A 24,950-nucleotide genomic window follows, 5' to 3' on the forward strand; every position below is an offset into this window, starting at 1 on the left:
TTGATGGTCTTGGCAGATCGCTTCCATGATTTTTCCACCCGCTGTGGCTCATGTGCTCTGCTAAATGCTGCACAATGTCTAATTGTATTTTTAGTCCTTTTTTATTTTATTTTTTGTATTTTGGTGCATTACCATTTTCATTCCACATAATACAACATAAGAAAAAAGAAGAAGAAATAAACAGCTCAGCTGGTTAGAGCATGGGGCTAAGAATGCCAAGGTTGCAGGTTCAATTCCCGTATGAGACAGTTGCATATTCCTGCATTGCAGGGGTTTGGACTAGATAATCCTCAGGGTCCCTTCCAACTCTACAACTCATTCTATACAATTTTTTTAAATTATGCATATTTAATATGGGCATGTCATGGACCAGCTGGACCAGTTTGGCACACCGTGGTGCAGAGCATTAGGGGTCTGCAAATGGTCACCAAGCTCCCTCGTTCAAGACTCCTAGCATTTTTTGCATTAGATCAGCTGTGGCAGACCTCTGGCCCTCTGAATGTTGTCCCCGCCAGCCCCAGCCAGCATGGCTGATGCTTGGGGATGATGGGAACTGTAATCCAAAGAGACCTGGGAGGGCCACTGGTGCCTCAACCCAGCACTTGACTGATAGTATACCTTAAAGCAGTAATGGTATGATGTTCTGTACTAAGCTTGGGTCCTAGAACAATAGGCAAGTAGGATCCTAGAATGAAACAACTGATTGGCTTGCAGGAAAAGACCAATCAGGCTCCAGGAGGAAGTTAATCAGCCTATTAGGCTGGTAGGATCGTAGAATGCAACAACTGATTGGCCTGCAGGAAAAGACCAATCAGGCTCCAGGAGAGAAGCAGAATCAGCCTATTAGGCTGGTAGGATCGTAGAATGCAACAACTGATTGGCCTGCAGGAAAGACCAATCAGGCTCCAGGAGGGAAGCAGAATCAGCCAATCAGACGGGACTCATTGTGTAATTAATGTATATAAAAGCCTGAGGTTTGGGGGGCAATTCAATCACTGTTTTACAAGCTGCAATAAAGAGCATGAAATCACTACAGGACTCCGAGTATATTTCATATGGGAAGGGAGGGTTCTGCATGCCCACCCTCTGTTTTGTCCCCTGGAGCAGCTCCAGTTTGGAACAGTGATCCACTGATGAGCCTTGGGGTGTGTGAAAAGGCAATGTACAAGCACTGCTTCAGGGGGAAAGCACCTCAAGGAAGTGCCACAGGCTGCTACCAAGCAGATACTTTTTATTGTTGAACCTGCATTTCCTCCTCCTCCTCCTGGCTTTACCTTGTGGAACTTTCCATGACTCCTGACACCACCCTAATGCTTTAATTCCTGTACCTGGTATTATGTCTTGTTTCCTATCTTGCTTAGACTTGTTCTCTTGGCTTGCAGTCCTATCCTAGCTGTGGCGCAATCCTTCCCCACCCCCCCAGCCCCAGGCTCCAATCCAGCACACATTCCTGATTCTGACTTTGGATTAATTCTTGGCTTTAGTCTCCTATATTCTGACTCTCTGGCTCTTTGCACGTTTGGCTCCAGAAGGAGAGTCCACAACAATGTGCATCAGTAGAGCACTTTACCAACGAGAAAACAAAGCAGAACCGTATACAAAAGCAACGAAATTCTGGGGGGAAGATGTGGGAGACGATCCACAGAGCCACCACCAGACAGTTTAGCTCTGGACAAGAAGAAAACCGCCGGCAGTTTATTTTACAAACTGCATTTGCAAAGGCGCACAGATCGTTTCCAGATCTTGGACCAAAGAACGCTATTGTTGCATCATAAGAATGACAGCTTTGCTCTAAAACGAGTAGCTAAGGGTGCACAACTGTGGAGTTAACACAGAGCCCAGGCACCAGGTTGGAATGAAGCGCAAAGTGAGCTTTATGTTTTTCACTGCTTCTCCTTGCACAACACTGTCTAGCGTCCCTGGTGTTTCTACATCTAGTATCACACACACACACACACACACACACACACACACACCCTTTGTAAAGGAGGAGAGGTAACAATCCAACAAACTACGTACAACAAAAAGCCAAAATTAAACAGGAATATAATGAGGATTGCAAAATCCAATGGTAGGCTACCCTGACCTTCAGCTACATGCCCCTGCTGACAAACGGGTCACTATCTCTAAACTATTCTGAGGGCTTCCATATGCTATGTGGTGTCTGAGAAATGCAGATCACAGCTCCCTGTCTAGGCATCTCAGGAGGAGCTAGAACTTGGGTTGTGTTTTCCACAGCTTCTGTTGCACTGGTTTCCTTGGGGAGGCACTGGAGACTCTGAGCCGGATTTTGCTAGATAGATCATTCATGCTGGAACTGCTACCAAAGAGGAGTGCAGGGGGTCTCTGGATCCTCCTACCACCTGTATCATCTCTTTGGCATTTCTCCAGACCCGGCTCCTGGTTTCAGTAGCTTCAGCAGTTTAGGGACTCATGACACCTGCAAAGCACATTCCCCCTGAAATATCCTTACCACTGCCAATCTTCCAGACCCTGCAAACACTTGTCTAGAGCCCTGTGAGTAACTTTCTTCCACTCCGGAAACACAGATTGTATGATTCTTGGGGCAGGAAACTGGTTTTTTGTTTGTTTGTTTTTTTGCTTGAGTTGCTCCGTTAAGGGCCATCGATGCTACTAAATAAATGATGCCAATGATGTCATTATGTTAAACATAGCAAGTCATATATAACTCATATTTCAGGGGATCAATATATGTGAACACATGCTAGCTTCTGTGTTTGTTTTTGCTGAGCAGTAACAGGTTAAGTGGAAGGCTTTACAGAAGGTGATCTTGACATATTTTGGCATAGGGACAAAATCTAGCCCAAGTTAAACACTTCTAAAGCCCACATTGATCCATTTAGGTGTTTAACGTTCTTTCATCAAAATCAATGGGACTTAAATGCTGACTTTATTTGAATAGAGTCACATAAATGCAAGGAGTTTTGTTTCCTGTGCAGCAAAATAGGAGGAAAAATGCATTCATGTTGCACAACTGTTTAGGAATTGCGCCTGCAAATTTTGTCATCACTGCTAGGCAAAAATAAACATTTAAGGCTCTGTCATTCTTTTTAAAAAACAAACGAACTAAAAAACACTAAGTAGGATGTCTGAAGCTTTACAGCTGCTTTGTTTTATGGCAATTAGAGCAGTCAAACAAAAAGACAGATGAGACTCACATTATTGCTGCAGGTTTTATATCGAATATTCCTGCCTTCACAGTTCCTGGAAAAAAACAAAGTTTGAAAGGAATGACCAAGTAGAGTAACATTAAAAGGCTACCCTTTCCCATAAATAATTTTCTAAAATACTGGATATATGTTACGGCTTCTCAGATTTAACTGAAAAGATGATTAAGTAAGGATGACTGTCTGATGAAGCAGTTACAGCTTTTCCTGTTAGGCTTACAGCTGTGCAAAGTCACAACTCACTGAGACGTTTCTGAAATATTATTCATAAAGCATTATACTGTTTACCAGCAGTCAGTTTTGACAAATGATTTACAGGATTAACAACAAGAGCCCTCCAAATCGCACCAAGCCAGTTATTCATGAGCAAATACTCATCTTACGGGAGGCAGGGCCATAAGGCAAGGCCAGTTAGATGCCTGTGGAAAGCCAAAAGAAAAGGCTAAAGTAAAAGGTAAAGGACCCCTGGACAGTTAAGTCTAGTGAAAGGTGACTATGGGGTGCAGCGCTCATCTTGCTTTCAAGCTGAGAGAATCTGCATTTGTCCACAGACAGCTTTCCGGGTCATGTGGCCAGCAGGACTAAACCACTACTGGCGCACAGAACACCATGATGGAAACCAGAGCGCATGGAAATACTGTTTACCTTCCTGCCACAGCAGTACCTATTTATCTACTTGCAGTGGCGTGCTTTCGAACTGCTAGGTTGGCAGGAGCTGGGACAAAGCAATGGGAGCTCACCCCATCACGGGGATACGAACCACCAACCTTCTGACTGGCAAGCCCAAAAGGCTCAGTGGTTTAGACCACAGTGCCACCTGCATCCCACCATAAGAAGCACCCAAGCACAAGAGCACTCTCCTCTCTTGTGGCTTCCAACAACTGGTTTTCAGAAGCATTGCTGCCTCCAACCATGGAGAAAGAACATCGCCGTTGTGGCTAAAAGGTAAAGGGACCCTTGACCATTAGGTCAAGGCGTGACCGACTCTGGGGTTGCGGCGCTCATCTCGCTTTATTGGCCGAGGGAGCCGGCGTACAGCTTCCAGGTCATGTGGCCAACATGACTAAGCCGCTTCTGGCGAACCAGAGCAGCACATGGAAACGCTGTTTACCTTCCTGCCGGAGCGGTACCTATTTATCTACTTGCACTTTGATGTGCTTTCGAACTGCTAGGTTGGCAGGAGCTGGGACCGAGCAACGGGAGCTCACCCTGTCACAGGGATTCGAACCGCCGACCTTCTGATAGGCAAGTCCTAGGCTCTGTGGTTTAACCCACAGCGCCACCCGCGTCCCTCTAGCCGTTGTGGCTAGTAGCCATCAATAGCTCTGTCCTCCATGAATTGGTCTATTAATGCCATTTAAGTTGGTGGCCATACTGTGGGAACAAGTTCCATAGTTTAACTAGACACGGGCTCTCTAGAGCACCAATATCTCAAGGGTCAAAGGTTCTCCCACTCCTGCAGTAAGCCCTTGTGCTATTTCCCAGTACTGAATAAGACCACAGTTGCATCCATTTAGTTTTTGCTTTACTGGAGCAGATTTTAATGCAACCACCCCAGATCTCCTGTGTTGGGAGATTCGGCCTCTGAATAACCCCCACCCACTCCCTTCCTGTTTTGTATCATTCGTGACTTCAAAGTGCAATATGAAAGACCAACCTGCCATTTAAGCATCTCCTTAGAGAATAGGATGCTCCTCCTCCGCAAGTACGCGAACAATCACTCCAAGCACCCCAGGCGTCCCAGCCGCCTTCTCTATCTTCGTCAGACTGGGAAATTCTTGAGGTCTGGAAACACGACAGAAAGAAAAGTAACTCAGCAGCCCAGGAAAGTTGCATATTTTGCAAATCCTTTTAACTGGTTGTTTACCCTGGGGAGATTCCTAGTCTGGTGGTAATAAGCAGAGATTCCCATTCCAAAATAAATTATTATGTCAAACAGAACAAAGGAGTGATATATTTGCAACTGTAAGAATTGGTCCAAAATAAAAGCGGTTTTTCTCTTCTTTCATAACTTCGTTTTCGTCTCTTCTGGGGCTTCTAAATTCAATTATGAGCACCAGGCCTTGAAAAACTCCATTTCCACACCAATCTGCGAAAGTGATGTAAACAGCACACTTCAAGGAGTTGGGTCGAGTAAGAGCTCAAGGCAACACGACAAGCCTCCAGAGTCATTTTGCTTACACTTCAGTATAAAGTAGTAATGAATGCCCACGTGCCGTGCAAGTGGCGTCATAAAAAGCACCAATTCCCAAACTGCCAACATGCCATGAGAATGAAAAGCAATAAATCAGGGATGGGGAACCTCAAGAGTGGCAGCCAGATGTGGCCCTCCAGGCCTCGCTATCTGGCCCTTGAGACTCTCCTCAGCAGGTTGCTCAGAAAGGAGATGAAAATGTTTTCCACCCTTGCTTTAAATAAAGACTCATGTGAGCTCAAAAGTGGGCGGACACTATTGAACACACACACATACATGCAACTGAGGCTGGATCTTGATTATCTGTGTGATTCATAACTGAAAGCTTGGGGTGGCGCATCCCGTGGCCTGTGGCAAATGGTAATGTGTCATGCTGCTGTACCCCCGCAGCCTCCCTTACCTGGGTTGTGGAGCACTATGATGGGTTTTGGCAAGATCTTACCAAAAGCTGGTGGTGGAACACCCAAGGCAGCTGCCTAACCCTGTCTTATGGCTGGGTTGGTCCTGTGAAAGCTTCCATTCAGACCCGTTTAGGCATTAAGGTCTGCAGATGAGGCCCTCTTGGTAGTTCTACAACCCTTAGCAGCTTGGGGTGGTGGTTGCCCAGGAAAGGGCATTCTCGAGCTTGTGGAACTTCCTCCCCATAGAGTAGGGTCTTGACATCTTCATTATACAACATTAGGCAAATGCTGAAGAGACACCTTGGCTTTTGTCACCTGGGAAGTATATTTTTAGGACTCACCTTCTTCCTATGATAGTGGGATGTTCTAAACTGTTTTTAACATTGTGTTTTAATTGTAGTAACATACCCCAGGACCTTGGAGTGAAGGGCCAGTTAATAATACAGTGGTACCTTGGTTGTCGAACTTACCGGTAATCCATTCTAGGAGTCCGTTTGACTCCCAGAATGGTTAGAAAACCAAGGCATGGCTTCCGATTGGCTGCAGGAGCTTCCTGCACTCAATTGGATACTGCAGAAGCCGTGTCTGATGTTTGGATTCCAAAAAATGTTTGCAAACCGGAACGCTTCCGGGTTTGCAGCATTTGGAAGCTGATTTGTTTGACAACTAAGCCATTTGACAACAAAGGTACCACTGTAATAATAATAATAATAATAATAATAATAATAATAATATAATACACATCACAGTATTCCAATCATGATCTTACCTATGTATGAATCACAGCGGCTAAGCTATCACTGTGCAGGAAAGGAGTCGTTGGTTTACCACCTGAAGATGATAATAGGCACTCCTCACTACAGAGATCACATGAGTCTCCAGTGACAGAGGTGGATCTAGGAACACCCCTCAAACTAAGCACCTGTTCCTTCAGAAGGAGTGCAACTTTATCCAGAACCAGTGAGTTCCCCAATTCCCAGAACTGAGAACTGCTTGCCCACAAAGTCTTCCCAAGATTCAAACTCAACTTGTTGGCTCTCATCCAAGCCACCAACCCATCTAGTCCCACAAATGTACACACAATCAATCAAACAAACAAACAAACAAACAAACAAACAAACAAACAGTGAAATAAATAAACAAACAACCCCCCTGCAATGTAGGAATTACAGGTAAAGAATCCCTGGCAGATGGCCATCTAATCTCTGCTTAAAAACCTCCAACGAAGGACAGTCCATCACCTTCCAAGGTAGATCACTCCAACCTGTTTTTCCAAGGCTTGGAACTTTGCTTAGTCTATTCACTTCCAAGGGAGGAAAAGGAAGCTTCCTTCCCATTCACTCACCCGCCCAGGGTAGAAATTGACTAGTCTTCCAGAAAGAGGACCACTTCTAAACAGGACTGGCTTGCAAGAAAAGATCCTGGAAGGTGCCAAGTGATGGACTGGAGTCCAACATTCCCGAGAATCTAATCAGAAGAAAGCCTGCCAGCCTACCTCTTTAAATACCAAGCAAGGGCAGCTGACAAATGATCCCTGCTCTCTGTGCATGGGAACTGCCACTCCAAAGTGCTCATCCTTCCATGGACTGGGCCAGTACACACAAAGTCTGGCCTATGAACCATAAATATGAGGAGGAAGACAGTGCTGGGAACGCTGGCTCAACACGTACTCGTTTCCTAATCTTTAGCCCCAAATCCGGTAACCTAAAAATGCATTAGTGCTGCTGGCCAGTCTAATAATTAAAAAACAAGCAGTAAACTTCTTTTTATAAGCAGTAACTACTTTTCCATAGCACGTCACTCAGGTTTGAAGCAAAGCCACGGCAAACTTTATTGGATACCTTAATTTTGTTTTCACAAAATAAAGTATGTTGACAAAGAGATTTGATCTTGGCCTTAAATGGCTTGGATTAAGTGGTACTGATGCTGCGAGATGTAGCTGCACATAAAGAACACCTAATCATCTGTATTTTCCATAGGATTATGTTTCTGACCTTTCCAGGCGTTTACACAGGTAGCACAGTCATAGCACAGTCAAATGCAAGCAAAATAAAAACGGAGCTCAATGGAGTTTTTAACAGTGATAAAATTGTGCGCATGGAAAGCACAAGATTGTCAGCCATGGCCCAGAAAACCATGCAAATACATTTGCGCACCCATGAAGTGATTTTCAGGTCCAAACTTGATGTAGAATTTGTCACATATATAACCTTTGGATAGTTACTGTAGGGAAGCCAGATCCGGACATTCGCAAGAGGGCCAGATCAGGACTGTGGCAAGAGGGGCTCTAAACCTTTGTCCTGAGCAGAATGCACTCACCATCACCACCTGCCTGGTGCCTGCTATCTGAAATGGGAGAAAAGTGTCATGTAATTCTACTCAATATTGATCCAGATCAGATTCCAATGTATAGTTTAGCAGAGTAAAAACTTAAGCACGTTTCAGGATTCCCAAAAATTGGACCAGAGGCAATTGCATTTCATCCAGCTGAAGGCAAATGAGCATAATGGTCACAAATCCAATACATCCAGGATTTGCACTGTCCCTAAGAAATCCAGTTGCAGCAGACCTAACTTAAACTTACAATAACTTATAAGAAGTCTGAACCTTAACGCTAAGCATACTATGTACAGAACACCACACCAGAAGGAAGAGGGATAGAAAGGGAAACCCAGGCGCCTTCTGATCCTACTTTTATAGTCAGCATGTCCTTGACTGAAAGAGATAAGAGAACCAGTTTAAGCCAGCTGTACTCAGCTTCCCAGAAGGAATAATCCAAACATCAGGAACCATCTGGCTGTTTCTTTCACACAGAGAAGCTTCCAGAATCCTCTTGAATTAATTAGAATAGGAAAGATGTCTACATATCAGATCAATACTTTCTGCACTAAGAAATGCAAACTGACAAAAAGTTCCCACCGATACCAAGAGGGCATCCAGACCTGTTTATGGGGAGAAGATGAATAGGGAAAGAGTGGAAGCCAAGTGGCATTGGCGCAGGCACTCACTGGGCAACCTTGCACATTGAGCCTTGCTATAAAGGACCCCTTTCCCAGAGTGACAAGGCACAGGGAATGCCTTCACTTCTGACTCTTTGTTGGCAGCCAGTAGGCAAGTGAGGAGATAGAGGTGGGAGCAAGTGCCAGTGGGAGGAAACAACAGCCCTTTGGCCAGCAGTTTGAGAGGCAGGTGGCATGCAACCTGCTGTCCTTCCCGATTTGCCGCCTGAGCCCAATGACTCAACTTGACTAATGAAAGGGCCCCCCCACACACATCCTGCTACTCCCCTTCGCCCGTCCTGATTCCAGTTCATCATTGAATGAACATAATTAATTGAAAATGTTAGGGCCAAATCTAAACCCAAAGATCTGGGTCTATGTCTTTCTCACCAACCTCAAAGGAGTATACCTGCCTGTTGTGCTGGAAGCAGACCGAGAAGTATATATATGCTCTTATTTAACCATAATATATTTTAATACATAATTTTTTTAAATCTGTATTAAACTTCACCCTATCAATATATTTATATATGTTACGTGTGATTTATCTAGTATTTTCAAGATGTAGGTTTCTAAATGATTCTAGGTAGAAATGAGATTTTATGCAGTATTTTATACTGTTGGTTCTTGCACTATACTCATTTATTTTATATGTGAATGGCCTATGGCTTAAGCACTAATAAACTACCACTATTACATATCTATCATCTATCTGCTTAACAGATTATAGATGTAGATTGATATGGATGCAAAAGTAAAGCATGCTCTGAGTTTTAATCTGGCAGGGGAAAGGGAAGGGGCTCGGCTGCAGGTATCAAAAGTTTGGGAAACATGGGCTTAAACCAACAAAAGCCTTAGAAAAGCAAATTAGCAAGCAATCCTCAAGCACAGGCCCTAAACAAAATATTGCTCTTCCGTGCTTGCTTGCGACTCGCTATTGATGTAGTGCCTTGCTGCGAACCTTAAGATTCTCCCCGGTTCCAATCATGCCCACTTTGCTGATTTTTCTTCCCCTTATTTAAATTTGGTTTCACAGCGTAGGCAAATATAATATGAAGATATGATGAAAGCTGACAGCTAGTAAATCAAATATTATTTTGCTAGTAAATTACCGGGCCAGCTCAAACTACTTTTAACTCCTTTCCCATGGGACTAATGATTTGGGCTGGCTGGAGTTTAAGTCAACAGTGTGGGCACTGATTTAGTCAAATGGTTGCGAAGAAAGACCTGCCAGCACAAATGAGAGCTTTGATCGTTCTCTAAGGCTAATTAGAGTTTTGGAATGGGATGTCATACAGAACAATAGGTCCTTATCTACTCCTAATTTAAATAGCTGAAGAGCGGCTGAACATTATTTTGGGATCTAGATAACATGCATCCTTCAGTAAACAGTAAATTCACTGGAGCTTACTTCTAAAGAAATTATTATTATTACGACGACGACAACAATGACTGCTACTATTAACCCACCCCTCGCCCTAAGGTCCCTGGAAAATAAAAACACAATATTAAAAACAGTTTAAAACAACTTACAACCACAGAAATGAGGTGGGTTCTAAAAACAGCCATCTGAAATGTCAAAAGCCTCTTCTAATAAACGTATTTCTTTTGCAATTTCAGTTGTACATTGGTTTTCGAACAGCCTAGGTTCTCGAATGTTTTGGCTCCCGAACGATCAAAACCCTGATGCAACTGTTCCGGTTTTCGAACGTTCTTTCGGAAGCCGAACGTCCGACGGGGCTTCCGCGGCTTCGGATTGGCTGCAGGAGCTTTCTGCAGCCAATCAGAAGCTGCGCTTTGGTTTCCAAACGCTTTGGAAGTCAAACAGGCTTCCAGATTCCGTTCGACTTCCAAGGTACAACTGTACTTTCCTTAGTATGTATTTCTGTATGCTATTTTCACTAGTACGTGCACTTTTGTGCACACTTTGCGTGAATATGTGCATTTCTTGTATACAGAGTTTTGGGAGGAGAGCTGCACCACAAAATCGGGAGAACTGCAAATTTCCAAGGGTAATAATAATAATAATAATAATAATAATAATAATAAATTTTATTTATATCCTGCCCTCCCCAGCCGAAGCCAGGCACAGGGCGGCTAACAACAATAAAATAGTACAACATTCTGAAATCATTTCATTATAAAATTAATTCAACTCAAATTGATGGGCTAGAGTTCTGTGAAGATTGCCAAAGGAGGGAGTCAGGCTGTGCCCTGGCCAAAGGCCTGGTGGAACAGCTCTGCCTTGCAGGCCCTGTGGAAAGATGTCAAGTCCCGCAGGGCCCTAGTCTCTTGTGACAGAGCGTTCCACCAGATTGGAGCCACAGCCGAGAAAGCCCTGGCTCTAGTTGAGGCCAGTCTAACCTCTCTGTGGCCTGGGACCTTCAGGATGTTTTTGTTTGAAGACCGTTGCTGTGTTTCAGTTCATTTATTGGCTCGAGAAGTGTCAATCAGGTAGTTTCTCATTAAAATGCAGACAAAAATCCAATTTCTTCCCCGCCCCAACTCTTTGCCACTGTGATAGTTTGCCAGGGGGAGGAGTTGGTGGCCTACTGCATGCTGCAATATCGCCCAAGGGTGATATTGCAGCTTTCATGTCAAGCTGGGCCTAATGATGCAAGAGATTCTACCTGGTCCATGAGACCAAGGAAGGGGACCAACCAGCATGGGCAATAGTCATGAGTGATGAGAGCTACAGTCAACAATATATTGGAGGGTCACTAATTCTCCAACCCTGATTTAGACCCAAAAGGTGATTTACCAAAGGTCATGTCCCGTGGAGCTGACAGTCTAAAATTTGACATGAAGTGGAAGAAGATGAAAGGAGGGGTCTACTGGGAAATATGCAATTAGTCTGGCTGCATATACATAGGCTTAACTGAAGTATTGGATATTGGGGAATTAAGAGACTGTTCAAAGGCCACGAGTCAGCAACAGTGTCATTGTAAGCCAGCTATCAAGAAGCATTTTCGTTTCAATGCACTATACCTGTTAAATTAGTTGTCCAGAATAAAAATGCTTTATTCTTAGATATAAAATAAAATAAAGGTGTGTGTTTGTGTGTGTTTAAAAAAGACCCTGTCCTATAAAAGGCTATAAAAATGAGTGGCCAATTTATCCAATTTTCTAAAGAAATTTTCCACAATTTCCATGGGCAACATATAAAAGTACTAAAAATACTCTTGGCAGCCTTTTCACTTGGCAGAATATACTACTAGCGAAAAGCTTATTCCAAGATAGGATGTCCATATGCAGCAAAATGATAGTTTCTTTTTATAATTTTCTGATAATTCCCTGGTTTCTTGTAAGTAAAAGATTCCCTCTGACCCCATCAACCAGAAATGACAATGCAGTACTAAGATTATTGCATACCTAGGGCGATAAATCACCCAATAAAGCTGGATTTTGCAGATTAATTTTATTTCTTGATTAGCTAATTTCATTTAAGGGAAGGGGAAAAAAGCAGGCAAGGGCTGCTCCAATTAAAAAGGTACTGGTTTTGTTGGTTGTTAAAAATCACTAAATCCAACAGGGCGGAATCACTAAGTTGCTAAAATAAAATGCAACACCATAATCCAACTTTCTTCAACCTGGGGCTCTCCAGATAGTTTGGAAATATCTGAAGAGCACCAGGCTGCCATCATCTAACTTTTATTGTGTAACTTGCTTGTACCCAAATACACGCCTATGCATATTGTTCTTGAGCCCAAATGTATCTGCACTCTAATAGCAGATGAGCTCATGAAGCAAGGCCTTGTTTGTGCTGGCACCAAGACACTGGAACACTCTGCCGAAGTTAAGTCCACTTGGCCCTACAATTGTTCAGTCTTTGAGCAACTACGTCATGCTTCCGGTTGATTTTTAGGCACTGCTTTTAAAAATGCCCCCCTCCCCAGTGCTGCTATTTGTATCAGAGAGAGATTATGGGGAATGTGACCAGTTTGGTTGCACTAGGCCAGGCACCCCCAACCTTCGGCCCTCCAGATGTTTTGGACTACAATTCCCATCATCCCTGACCACTGGTCCTGTTAGCTAGGGATCATGGGAGTTGTAGGCCAAAACATCTGGAGGGCCGCAGGTTGGGATGCCTGCACTAAGCACACAACCTCATGGATGCTGCGGGGGACGCCACAACTATGATTTAGAACAGAGCTCAAGAAGTCGGAGGGTGCTGAATTTTGGTGTCACAAAGGGTGCTGCTGAACTTTGAGACCAGAAGGTCCATCACTGTTGTATACACACCCGGATTTTTAATTGTTCCATTTGTAATGTTATAAGGTCTGGTGCATTGTTTTCATTCTTGCTATACTTCCTCCCCCCTAAATATTTTGTATAGAGAGGCAGGATAGAAATGCGAGTAAGTGAATCGAATAAACTGTTATGAACACAGCTTTTTGTTTCAGGGGTGCTGGCTTTTTTCCATTTAATCCTCAACCACAGTAACTGTTGGAGATTTCTCCTGACACCTTGTTATACATGTGAATGCTTTCAGGGGGACTGAGAACCATCTCGGTCTCTGTAACAAAAATTTTGGATCTAGTGTTATGACTTGCTTAACCAGCCAGTAGAAAACTGTGGCATGAGACAGCGAGGCAGCTTGGCCTCCTGCCTAGTCGCATGCATTCTGGTGGGAACTTTTGAAGCCAGGGAAGCACATGACTACTTGAATCCTTCTATCGTTTCAGAAATGGACTGTATGTTGGTTAGGGACAGGGGAGCAATTCGCAAGACCAGATTTTAACACAAATTCACAGTTTCCGAAACAATGGCGCTACCAAAACACAGCTATCCTTTGAAATTCAAACTGAATTTTGTGACACAGTTCTCCAACCAAAGAATGTGTACAAAAACGAATCTCTTACAGCAGAGCTTTCCAGACGTTCCTGTTCGTAACACACTTTTTAGACATGCATCATTTTGCAACACAGTACCGTATTTTTCCATGTATAAGACAAGGTTTGTTTATTTTTTTGAAATGCTAAAAATTAGGGGTCGTCTTATACACGAAAAGTGCTGAGATGGGACGTGCAATTGGTGGCTGCCCCAAGCAGGAGATTTGGGGTGTGTGAATGGTGGCTATGGCAAGGTCTGCTAGCAACTGGCTGCTTCTGCAATTGGGCATGCAGTTTTCAGCTGCTGGTGGTGAGCGGGCAGACGATTGGTGGCTTTGTGTGATTGGCAGCGGTGGTCAGGCAGGCGAGCGACTATTGGCAATCCCCCCCCCCCAAAATGCTCAACAATCCCCCCGAAAAAAGCTCCACAACCCCAGGCAACCCCCCCCCCCGAAAAAGTTAACAACTCTGGGCAATCGTCCCCCATTTCCTCAATTTTGAGTCCCAAAAAATAGGAGTCGTTTTATACACGGGGCGTGTTATACATGAAAAAAATACGGTAATTCAGTTTTACTAGCAAACCGGAAGTTAAACTAACCCCTTTCCAGCCCTGGGAAGAGCACGGGGAGCATTTCCACGACACACCTACACACTGCAGCCGACACAGTAATGTGTCGAGAGACACACAGTTTGGAAAGCTCTGTCTTACGGAAAAGTGCGCTTAAATATTTATGGAAAAATAACAAGCAAAATGCATTATATATATGGGGAAATAGTTTGCAAAATTGTATGCATCACGCAAAACTGCATCTGAAAATGTGCGTATTAGGCGAAATTCTCACTAAAATGCATATGCGTTTTCATGAGGAATAATAACAATAATAATCATAGAATCATAGAATCATAGAGTTGGAAGAGACCACAAGGGCCATCGAGTCCAATACCCTAGCGCACTGCAGATGCTGCAGCTAGCAAACACCAAGCCAGTGATCTCACCTCAGCTCTAGGTTCAGGGAAAACACACACTTCACCTCACACCAGCCCTGGTGTAAACCTTCCAATTTGCCCAGAGAATAACTTCTGACCCAACTGAACTCAAAACCAAGATACTCATTCAGTGAGGAAAAACTCACACTGAATGCCAGTTGCTGGGAATCAAAGAATCATGGAATTGTGAGTGTTGGAAGGGACCCAAAGGGCCATCTAGTCCACCCCCCCCCCCTGCAATGCAGGAATCTTAGTTAAAGCATCCATGACAGGTGGCCAAGTGGGGAAAGTGCTAATTGAGCTCAGGTTCTGAAGTGATGGACATGAGGCAGGAGTTGATAATGCAGGTGAGCTGCGCACAGGTGAGCTGCATGCAAGCTGCCGGCCAGCCCTGTGGAGCCTTCTTTTATTGATACAAATATGCAAACCAGGCAGATACATTTTGGGCTGTGACCTTTACACATCTTCCGGTCCCAAGATCGTGGGGTGGTACAAAGTTATTTTGGCACCTGTTTCCACCGCGTCATTTTCCCATTGCACAGTGTATGACAAAGGAGACAAAAGGTCTCAAAGACAAAGGTTACAGACAGGGCACCGCAGACTACTGAGACCGCAAAAGGTTAGACAGAGGGTACGATGTTCAGACAGCTGTGGCTTGTCTGTGGGGGGGTGCCCCGCACTCTAAGGTCACACGTTCAGACAGACTGTGGCTGCCTGCGGGTGGGGAGTGTGCTCCCTCCAGACCCCGCGATCATCCCTACAAGGTTCTACTTTTGGGCTTCCCATAGGATTCTGGCTGGCTATGGTGAGAACAGGATGCTGGCCCCAGATGGGCCATTGGCCTAATCCAGCAGTGCTCCCTCTTGAGTTCTTATGATCACAACCCATGTGCATTAGTTTTATGGCCGCATTAAAGAGACAGGAGAATGGTGTATGAATGGAGGGAAAGCAGCATAAATGACTTATCAGGTGTTCGAAACCACAAAGTATATCTTGTAAACCACTCATGGTATTATTCGGCTACATGATCCGTTTCAGGGACTACAGAATAGAACCACAACTCCACGCACCAGCTTTCATGGCGGACGCCAGTTTTCTGCCTCTCACAATTATATACTTGAAGTTCGAGTGACAGATTACAGGAAATGACCATATAGACTGGGTGATTTATAAACTCGTTTAAACAATGTAACTTTTATCAGTTGCTCAACATTAATCACCAGCCTATGAGCAAATATTTTCTTGTATATGATCCTCTCAAGAGTGATTTGCTGAAAACATTTTTTAAAAAAAAAAGATTTATGTGTTGCATGTACTTTCTGTTCAAGCCTAAGGATTTCATGCTGATAAGCAGGATCATGTGCATTTTGTGAATAGAGCAGAATTAACTGAAACATATCCCTTTGTGCTGAAAAACAGGCAAAATGTAGCATGGTTTGCATTTTTAATATCAAAGTTATGAGTGCTGGTGACAGAATAACATAACTCATATACTGCAAAATAGTATTCTGTTTATTTGTGGACCGTCCTATTTTAAGTCTCTTGAAAAGCTTCCATACTACAACTTCACTCCTCGTTGTACCTTAAATTAAATCAGATCCCCTCTTTACTCCAAAGCAGCAGCATTAGAAGCTTAGGTGTTGAAGAACACCCTACATTAATTCCACTGAAATATATAAAAAAGGTCAAGGGACCCCTGACCATTAGGTCCAGTCGCGGACGACTCTGGGGTTGCGGCGCTCATCTCGCTTTATTGGCCGAGGGAGCCAGCGTACAGCTTCTGGGTCATGTGGACAGCATGACTAAGCCACTTCTGGCGAACCAGAGCAGTGCACGGAAATGCCGTTTACCTTCCCGCCAGAGCGGTACCTATTTAACCCACAGCGCCACCTGCGTCCCTAGTACTGAAATGTATAGGAGCAATGAAAACATTACCGCCTTCCTTACATTACTGTAGGGCTCGCACAGGATAATTGGCCAGTGTCTGCTGTGTTTAGTGTTCCATTTTCAAGCAAACAATTAATGCAGTGCCCACAAACTAAACATGGGAATATGCTCAGAAATAAGACTTGCAGGCACACAAAAGTCCACATCAATTATTGTTGTTGTTGGCATCTGTCTGTCTCAAGAAGCAATGGAGTGTGCCTCTGGGGGTGAAGTCAAACCGCTGTTAGCAGCACCAAAGTGACCTTACCGGAATACAAGCCTGGACAGTGTGTATGATGGTCCTGGGCTGCCCAGACAACAAGACTCCCCTGCTTGGCCTCGCTGATGTGGTCCGAAAGAAAGCAGAGCAGTATGTGTGGCACCCACTTAGCTGCAGGAGTTGCCACAAGTAGGCATAAAGGTAAAGGTAAAGGGACCGCTGACCATTAGGTCCAGTCGTGACCGACTCTGGGGTCGCGGCGCTCATCTCGCTTTACTGGCTGAGGGAGCCGGCGTACAGCTTCTGGGTCATGTGGCCAGCATGACTAAGCCGCTTCTGGCAAACCAGAGAAGCACGGAAACACCGTTTACCTTCCTGCCGGAGTGGTACCTATTTATCTACTTGCACTTTTGTGCTTTCGAACTGCTAGGTGGGCAGGAGCAGGGACCGAGCAACGGGAGCTCACCCGTCGCAGGGATTCGAACTGCTGACCTTTTGATCGGCAAGTCCTAGGCTCTGTGGTTTAACCCACAGCGCCACCCGCGTCCCTCTCAAGAAGTAATACAAGGTGCCATTCAACAGTCTTAGGGACTTCTCTCCAGATTTGTGTAGTGTTTCCTGCTTAGCATTTTCTTCCCCCAAAGATATTCCGCAAGGCAGTGGAGGTTTAAGATCAGTTTGCCTTCTCCTAGGTGGGCTACCTTCCCAGGCTGACAAGGCCCATCTGCCCCTCACTTTCCACCAAAGCACATGCAGAAACCACCTTTTAACCACACACTAAGCAGACACCAATCTATGCAATGGCAATGTTCCTTTATCATCAGCCTTGCACCAGTGCTTCCTCCACTGTCAAAGGCAATATGCCAGTTCCTGGGAATCCCAGGGCCATTAGTCTGATCGGGCAGGCTCTTATATTCTCAAGTCTATGGTTTGGAAAGGTTCCCTTCCAAGCCCAACATCCTAGCTGCAGCATCACATTAAGAACCCCATAGACTGACATGAGAGCAAATCAGCCAATCACTAGAAAAAGCACTTGCTACACTACCAAATGGGACGCGGGTGGTGCTGTGGGTTCAACCACAAGCCTAGGGCTTGCCAATCAGAAGGTTGGTGGTTCAAATCCCCGCGACGGGGTGAGCTCCAGTTGCTCGGTCCCAGCTCCTGCCAACCTAGCAGTTCGAAAGCATGAGGTGCAAGTAGATATATAGGTACCGCTCTGGCGGCGCTGTTTCCGTGCGCTGCTCTGGTTTGCCAGAAGCGGCTTAGTCATGCTGGCCACATGACCCGGAAGCTGTACGCCGGCTCCCTCGGCCAGTAAAGCGAGATGAGCGCCGCAACCCCAGAGTCAGCCACGACTGGACCTAATGGTCAGCGGTCCCTTTACCTTTTACACTACCAAATCCCTTAGCCCACTGCAATATAGGTAATGCTGGCTGTATTTATCAGATGTGTGATTTAGTTCTTGTACTTACCATGCTTGGACACACAGTGAAGGAAGCCGGGCTGGCTCTACCATTAAGCAGAATGAGGCATCTGCCTCAGGCAGACGATGCTGGAGAAGACAGCAGCCTTCCCTTCCCTGGCTATTCCTCCTGAGCTACCAGGTTCTTCTCCTCCCCATCCTTGAACAAAGGAGATACATCCCACGGAATTCCCTAAACTAGATGCTGCCTTCATGAGCACTGTAGGAAATTATCCTGTTGCCATCGTTGAAGCAAGATTCAACTGCCCATATAGCTGGCTTCTGACTGTGCAATGTGGGAAAGGAGGCAATTTTGTCCTTTGCCTCAGAGAGCAAAATGTCTTGGGCTGGCTTTGGCAGGGAGATAGCCCCCCTATCACAAGACTGGTACATCAACCCTCAGAACAAAGCCTTTTTTTTTTACCAAGGTTTTTGCATGGTGAGCAGAAGAATTAGCATGTTTATTTATGGGGGAAGTTGGCAAACTGAAAAATCACAGAATCTTTCATTTACAGAAATCATCTGGGAACATTTTCATAGGCTTAATGGGTTTTACTTAGCAGAAACGAAACTGATCAAAGCTCAAAGAGACAGAGGGAGAGCGAGAGAGGGCCAGCTACTCCAATAATGCACTGATGAGCAATTCTTGGTTTTCTACTGCTCTGAAGATGCTGCCAAAATTGTTTTGAAAATGAGATACTTGAATGGAACAGACTCAGACACAGAAAAAGCTATTTCAAATACATCTGAAAGGACTAAACACAGAGAATATTTCTTGGCAACTTTTTGCTTCTAAATTGGTAATAATTTTGCTTCAATTAGGAACCAGAAGATTTCCCCCAATGAAGATTTATTGTTCCTCTGGTTCATTCTGCCCTTTCACTCCACTCCTCCTAAATTCCACTTGAACCAGAAGAATGTCTAAAATTATTTCCTGCATCGAAACATGCACAGTCTGCTACAGCTTTCAGTTTGTTACGCTCATTTCTGTCTTCCTCACCCTACATTACTGATGAAAATGCATACATTAATAAAACTGCCAATAAACTGTACATATAACTGCATCAGGATTTCTTTCTGCACATTTCACAGAACTGCATATGCAACCCTGTGCATTGGTAAGTATTTTGATGCTATTATACATACCATTGCACCAAGATTGGTGTTTTGTGTTTTTTTGCAGTGTTGTACTAAAGCCCTGGAAACAATGGCTTCAACTAATCAGTTTGGATAACCCAAAGCAAGGACAAGAGAAGGTGAATGAGTGGCAAGTCATCTGAAGAACTTATATACAGACTTATAAGCCTACAGGAAAAAACCCCGCCTTCAAATCAAAGAGTCAAAAGAAAAATCAATGTGCAGGACCATATGACAATCAGCGAGTAGTGCCATAGCAGTTCAACAGGCTGTTTTTCAGCCAACTTGAGAACAAGCAACTTAAGCGCTAGCCAATGCAGCAATACAGTGCCAAATCATTGTTCCAGTTGTTTGTGCCATTAAGCAGAAGGAATGTGACTGTTTTAGAATTCACCATGGAAAAAAATGCAATAAAGGCACACAAGCAATCACTACACAATTGGCCATTGCCAACCTTGGGAGGTCACAATTACTTGCGTGTGTGAGCAAGCAAGCAAAGACGATAATCTCTTCAAAGCAAGCCAACATGGTGTCTTCATGATGTTACTGAACTACAACTCCCATCAGCCCCAGCAAGCACAGCCAATGATCAAGAATGCTGGAAGTTGTAGTCCAACCACATCTGCAGGGCAGCACATTGGCTATTTGTGGCTTAAACGCAAAGCTTGTCAAGTTAGTTCACCTATTCAGGTACAAGTCATCAAGGGAAGTGTTATAAATGTCTGTGTGGATATGCATTTCTGAATCTAGGCCTTGATCTAAATATTCTGAACCTAAAATTCCAAATCTTGTTCATAACCTTGCTTTGATTCATACGTCATATATGGGGAGATTCCTTCGCAAAAACGTGTGTTAGGCAAAAGTGCATAGAAAAATGTGTACAAGTAGGTTAAAATAAAATTAAAAAGCTGATAAATCTTCATGAGGATTTTTAAAAAGAAGTTATTGTAACCTGCTGTAGAAATATGAAGAACTGAACTTAAACTTTGGAAACATGAGAAACACTGAAGTTAATGTATTTGCATATCCCTACCTCTGTATAAGTGTTATACAAGCTAAACCACTGAGCCTCTTGGGCTTGCCGATCAGAAGGTCGGTGGTTCGAATCCCCGCGATGGGGTGAGCTCCTGTTGCTTGGTCCCTGCTCCTGCCAACCTAGCAGTTTGAAAGCATGTCAAAGTGCAAGTAGATAAATAGGTACCACTCTGGCGGTAAGGTAAACGGCGTTTCCGTGTGCTGCTCTAGTTCACCAGAAGCGGACAAACGCCGGCTCCCTTGGCCTATAGAGCGAGATAAGCGCCGCAACCCCAGAGTCATCTGCGACTGTACCTAACGGTCCTGGGTTCCTTTACCTTTACCCCTGACCATTAGGTCCAGTTGTGGCTGACTCTTGGGTTGCAGTGCTCATCTCGCTCTATAGGCCAAGGGAGATGGCGTACAGTTTCTGGGTCATGTGGCCGGCATGACTAAGCCGCTTCTGGAGAACCAGAGCAGTGCACGGAAACGCTGTTTACCCTTCCTGCCGGAGCTGTACCTATTTATCTACTTGCACTTTGACGTGCTTTCGAACTGCTAGGTTGGCAGGAGCAGGGACCGAGCAACGGGAGCTCACCCCATCGCAGGGATTTGAACTGCCAACCTTCTGATCGTCAAGTCCTAGGCTCTGTGATTTAACCCACAGCGCCACTCGCGTCCTTTACCTCTACATAAGTGTTATACAAGCAAATCAGAAAAAAATTGCCTCCAGGAGCATTCCCTTTATCCCTCTGGAGAAAAAAGCAGCAGAGTTTGGAGGTTTTCAGCCGGCAAGCAGCAGAGGCAGAAAGGTTTCGGCAACCTCTCCCCACCAATCCTCCACTCCTGTTTTTAGTCTCCTGCTGCTGCTTTTCATTAGCAATTAAAAAAAAAAAAAGAAAGTCAGGAGGAAGAATCATTGAACTGTCTGTCATGTGTAATATGGCCTTCAGAAAAACCTTTTGCCTGGTTTTTTTAAAGGGGAAATGTCAAATCCAGTACTTTCCAATGTGCTCTTAGGTTTCAAGTTATTGTTTTATGTTAGCTTAATGTTTTTCCCACTTTAAAACTGACAGGTGTGTTCTCAAGCTGACGTGCAATACTAGCCTGCCTGCGAATTAATTAATCCTGCCCACAGAAAAATAAAAATCAATACATGTTTAATTTTATTAACATTGCCTTGCCAGAGCAGTAACACACCTCCTGGTTTTGATTCTGAACAGTTGTTTCTAAAATTACTATGGCACCTTGGATAAGTCTTTCCTGCTTGCAAAGTTTAGCTTTGATTGGTTATTGAAATTCACACCCTTGTACTTTAATACACACCAAGTCCTGGAATAAAACAAATCTACATGTTGTAACCTATTTTTTTCCAAGGACAAAAAAAGAGCCTCAATCAATTATTATTAATACATCAACAGCTACATATCTGGCAGATATACATATCCAACCTTTCCCTAGGGGCTTTTTACAACACTTTGGGGCTTTTGTTAACTTCAGAAGCAGGCAGGTATGGGGAGGAATGACAAGAGGTGTGTAAAATTATCCACTGTATGAAAAAACTGAATGGAGAGACTTTTTTCACCTAATCTCGTAAGACGAGAATGTGGGGTCAACCAATGAAGCTTGATGGTAGGAGACTTAAGAACAGCCAAGGCTTTTTTTTCAGCCGGAATTTGCCAGAACTCAGTTCTGGCACCTCTCAGGTGGGCACCATTGCCATTATAAGAGAACAAGGGAGGCATTCATCATTTTCTAGAAAAATAGCCAACAGCCCATCTAGTCCAGCAACCTCACAGGGGCCAAAAAACCTCACAGGGGCCAAAAAATGGCCAGTCCCAACACCACATTCACAAGCCACATTCTGTACTTTTAAATCCTCTGCTAATTCTTGGCATAAGGCAGAGGCCATTTTTGCCCACCTAGTCCTTTCTCTCGTAAATATTTTCTCGACCCCACTTCCTGTTAAGATGAGGTGGAGAGGCAGATGGGCAAATGAGAAGAAGAGGAGGAGGAGGAGTTTGGATTTGATATCCTGCCTTATCACTACCCTAAGGAGTCTCAAAGCGGCTAACAATCTCCTTTCCCTTCCTCCCCCACAACAAACACTCTGTGAGGTGAGTGGGGCTGAGAGACTTCAGAGAAGTGTGACTGGCCCAAGGTCACCCAGCAGCTGCATGTGGAGGAGCGGGGAAGCAAACCTGGTTCACCAGATTATGAGTCCACTGCTCTAAACCACTACACCACACTGGCCACACTCGCCACTCTCTCGTTGGTTCAAGACATGGATCTAAAAGTTACAGGAGAGAATTTGCCATTTGGCTGCCAATTCCTGCATCAGCAATGTCAAGTATTTGTTACGGTGAAACACCATTTGATTACAGTGGTACCTCGGGTTAAGTACTTAATTCGTTCCAGAGGTCCGTTCTTAACCTGAAACTCTTCTTAACCTGAAGCACCACTTTAGCTAATGGGGCCTCCTGCTGCTGCCGTGCCGCCGGAGCACGATTTCTGTTCTCATCCTGAAGCAAAGTTCTTAACCGAGGTACTATTTCTGGGCTAGCGGAGTCTGTAACCTGAAGCATATGTAACCCAAGGTATCACTGTATACTTTTAAACGGGATGGTGTCTGTCTGACAGCGTTCCTGAGCTAACGGTCTGTTGCTCACCATGAATTCCAATACGTAAACGTTCACTTGGTGAATACTAGCCATTGCTAGACAATGACAAGACAGAAAAGTTGTACTCAGTTCCTATCTAATGGATCCTAAGTTTAATGAGCAAGCAATGATGAACTGTCTGTGCATTTCTATGTGTGTCTGTGTGCATGCGAGCATGTATGCTAGATGCATATTTTACTGCTAACATCACGGCGGGGGGTGGAAAGAAAACTGCAGTAGCAAGTCAAGGCTTCAGACATCTATTTTAGGACTGGCAAACTCTTATCTGAATCCTGCTTTAACGGTTTTTTACTTTTCAGCCTCAGCGCACACAGCAAATCTTTGAATGACTTCATCTTCAAGGCTGCAATGAACCCTGCTACCAGTGTCAAGCACATTCTGTTTATAATGGGTATTTGTTATTCGAGGCCAAATACGATTCATTACATTTTCACATCACTCTTCCTGCCAGGAACTCGGGCTGACATACATGGTTCTTCTCCTTACTTACAACAACTTAGAAAGGTAGGCCAGACGATAAGAGTACAACTGCCTCAAGGTCGGGGAGTGAATTTCCTGTGGAGTACTGATGTCTCTCTTCCGTTATACAGTGGTACCTCAGGTTAAGTACTTAATTTGTTCTGGAGGTCCGTTCTTAATCTGAAACTGTTCTTAACCTGAAGCACCACTTTAGCTAATGGGGCCTCCCGCTGCCGCCGCGCCGCCGGAGAACGATTTCTGTTCTCACCCTGAAGCAAAGTTCTTAACCTGAGGTAATATTTCTGGGTTAGCAGAGTCTGTAACCTGAAGCCTATGTAACCTGAAGCGTATGTAACCCAAGGTACCACTGTACATTATCACATTCCTCTTTATCCACACCTATGGCTATTAAACAATATGTGGCCTGTGAAAGTGTGGGGGAGTGGACTGTTATTATGATGACTATTTTATTATTAGTTTGTCAGTATGTTTTTTTATGATGCTTTTATGATGTTTTATCACTGATGTTCTATAATGTGCTTTTAATGTTGTACACTGTCCTGGGATCTTCTGATAAAGGGTGGTATATAAATTGAATGAATGAATCAATGAATGAATAATAATAATAATAATAATAATAACAATGCTTTAGCAACTACACCACGCTGGCTCTCCTTAATAAATATGCATTATTTATTAGTGTTTGCTAAGGTCTCCTCAAAAAGCATGCTCCCCATATAATCTAAGCCATGCTAAATTCAGTAATCCTGTGGATATAACGAAGCACTAATCCACACACACAAACACTGTGCTGTAACAATGCAATCCTTTCCTAGAGTTATGCCAGCTAGTCTCTGCTCATGTTACTCCAAATTACAACGGAGTAGTCAAATCAAATCATTGTTAACTGCTGTGCCTTTGTTTGGTATAAGGTATAAGGTGGGGAGGGCAGAGTAGGGAATGTGAAAGTTGGGTCCCTGTTCTCCACCAGCACTAGGTTCTCCTTAACCCACTAATGTAAAGTTGCAACACTAGAATAGCCTAAGGAATCAACAGAGAGCCCAAGATGACTACTACTACCATCAATGCTGCACAAAGAGAAAGCCATCTTAGCTCAATCAATATGGCACCCATGCCCAAGTGGTAAAGCCAACTTGCAGCTGATCAGCTTAATCAAGACAATGAATGCCTTTCCTATTAAATTTCAGCATACCATGTAAATTTGTTATTTATTATAAATCATGTGCATTAGAATCACTGAGCTGGAAGGAACCTTGGAGGAGTGACGGAAAACAAGTCTGCCTCACCTTCTGCATGACGGCCCTTGTTTTATTAGAAAACTACCATCAGGTCTCCTCTTAACCTTCTTCTTTTCTTTGACCTTTGCTCCTAGTACTTGGTTTTCAGGTCTCTTACTGTCCTGGTCATCCTCTTTTAAAGCACTCCAGCT

General features: G+C 44.1%; 1 protein-coding gene across 2 annotated transcripts in view; it reads right to left on the minus strand.

Moving 5' to 3' along the window:
• Window positions 1-24,950, minus strand: part of ADAMTSL3 (ADAMTS like 3) — a 275,775-nt gene that overhangs the window by 180,390 nt on the left and 70,435 nt on the right. For both annotated transcript variants that reach the window (XM_080980240.1, XM_080980241.1), the window contains 2 exons: window positions 4,846-4,973; window positions 3,180-3,225 (listed from right to left, as the gene is read on the minus strand). In XM_080980240.1, the coding sequence (XP_080836366.1) occupies window positions 3,180-3,225; window positions 4,846-4,973 (174 nt within the window). The remainder of the gene's footprint in view (window positions 1-3,179; window positions 3,226-4,845; window positions 4,974-24,950) is intronic.

The sequence above is a fragment of the Podarcis pityusensis genome (genome assembly GCF_964106645.2).
Source record: "Podarcis pityusensis genome assembly, chromosome: 14".
Taxonomy (NCBI): domain Eukaryota; kingdom Metazoa; phylum Chordata; class Lepidosauria; order Squamata; family Lacertidae; genus Podarcis; species Podarcis pityusensis.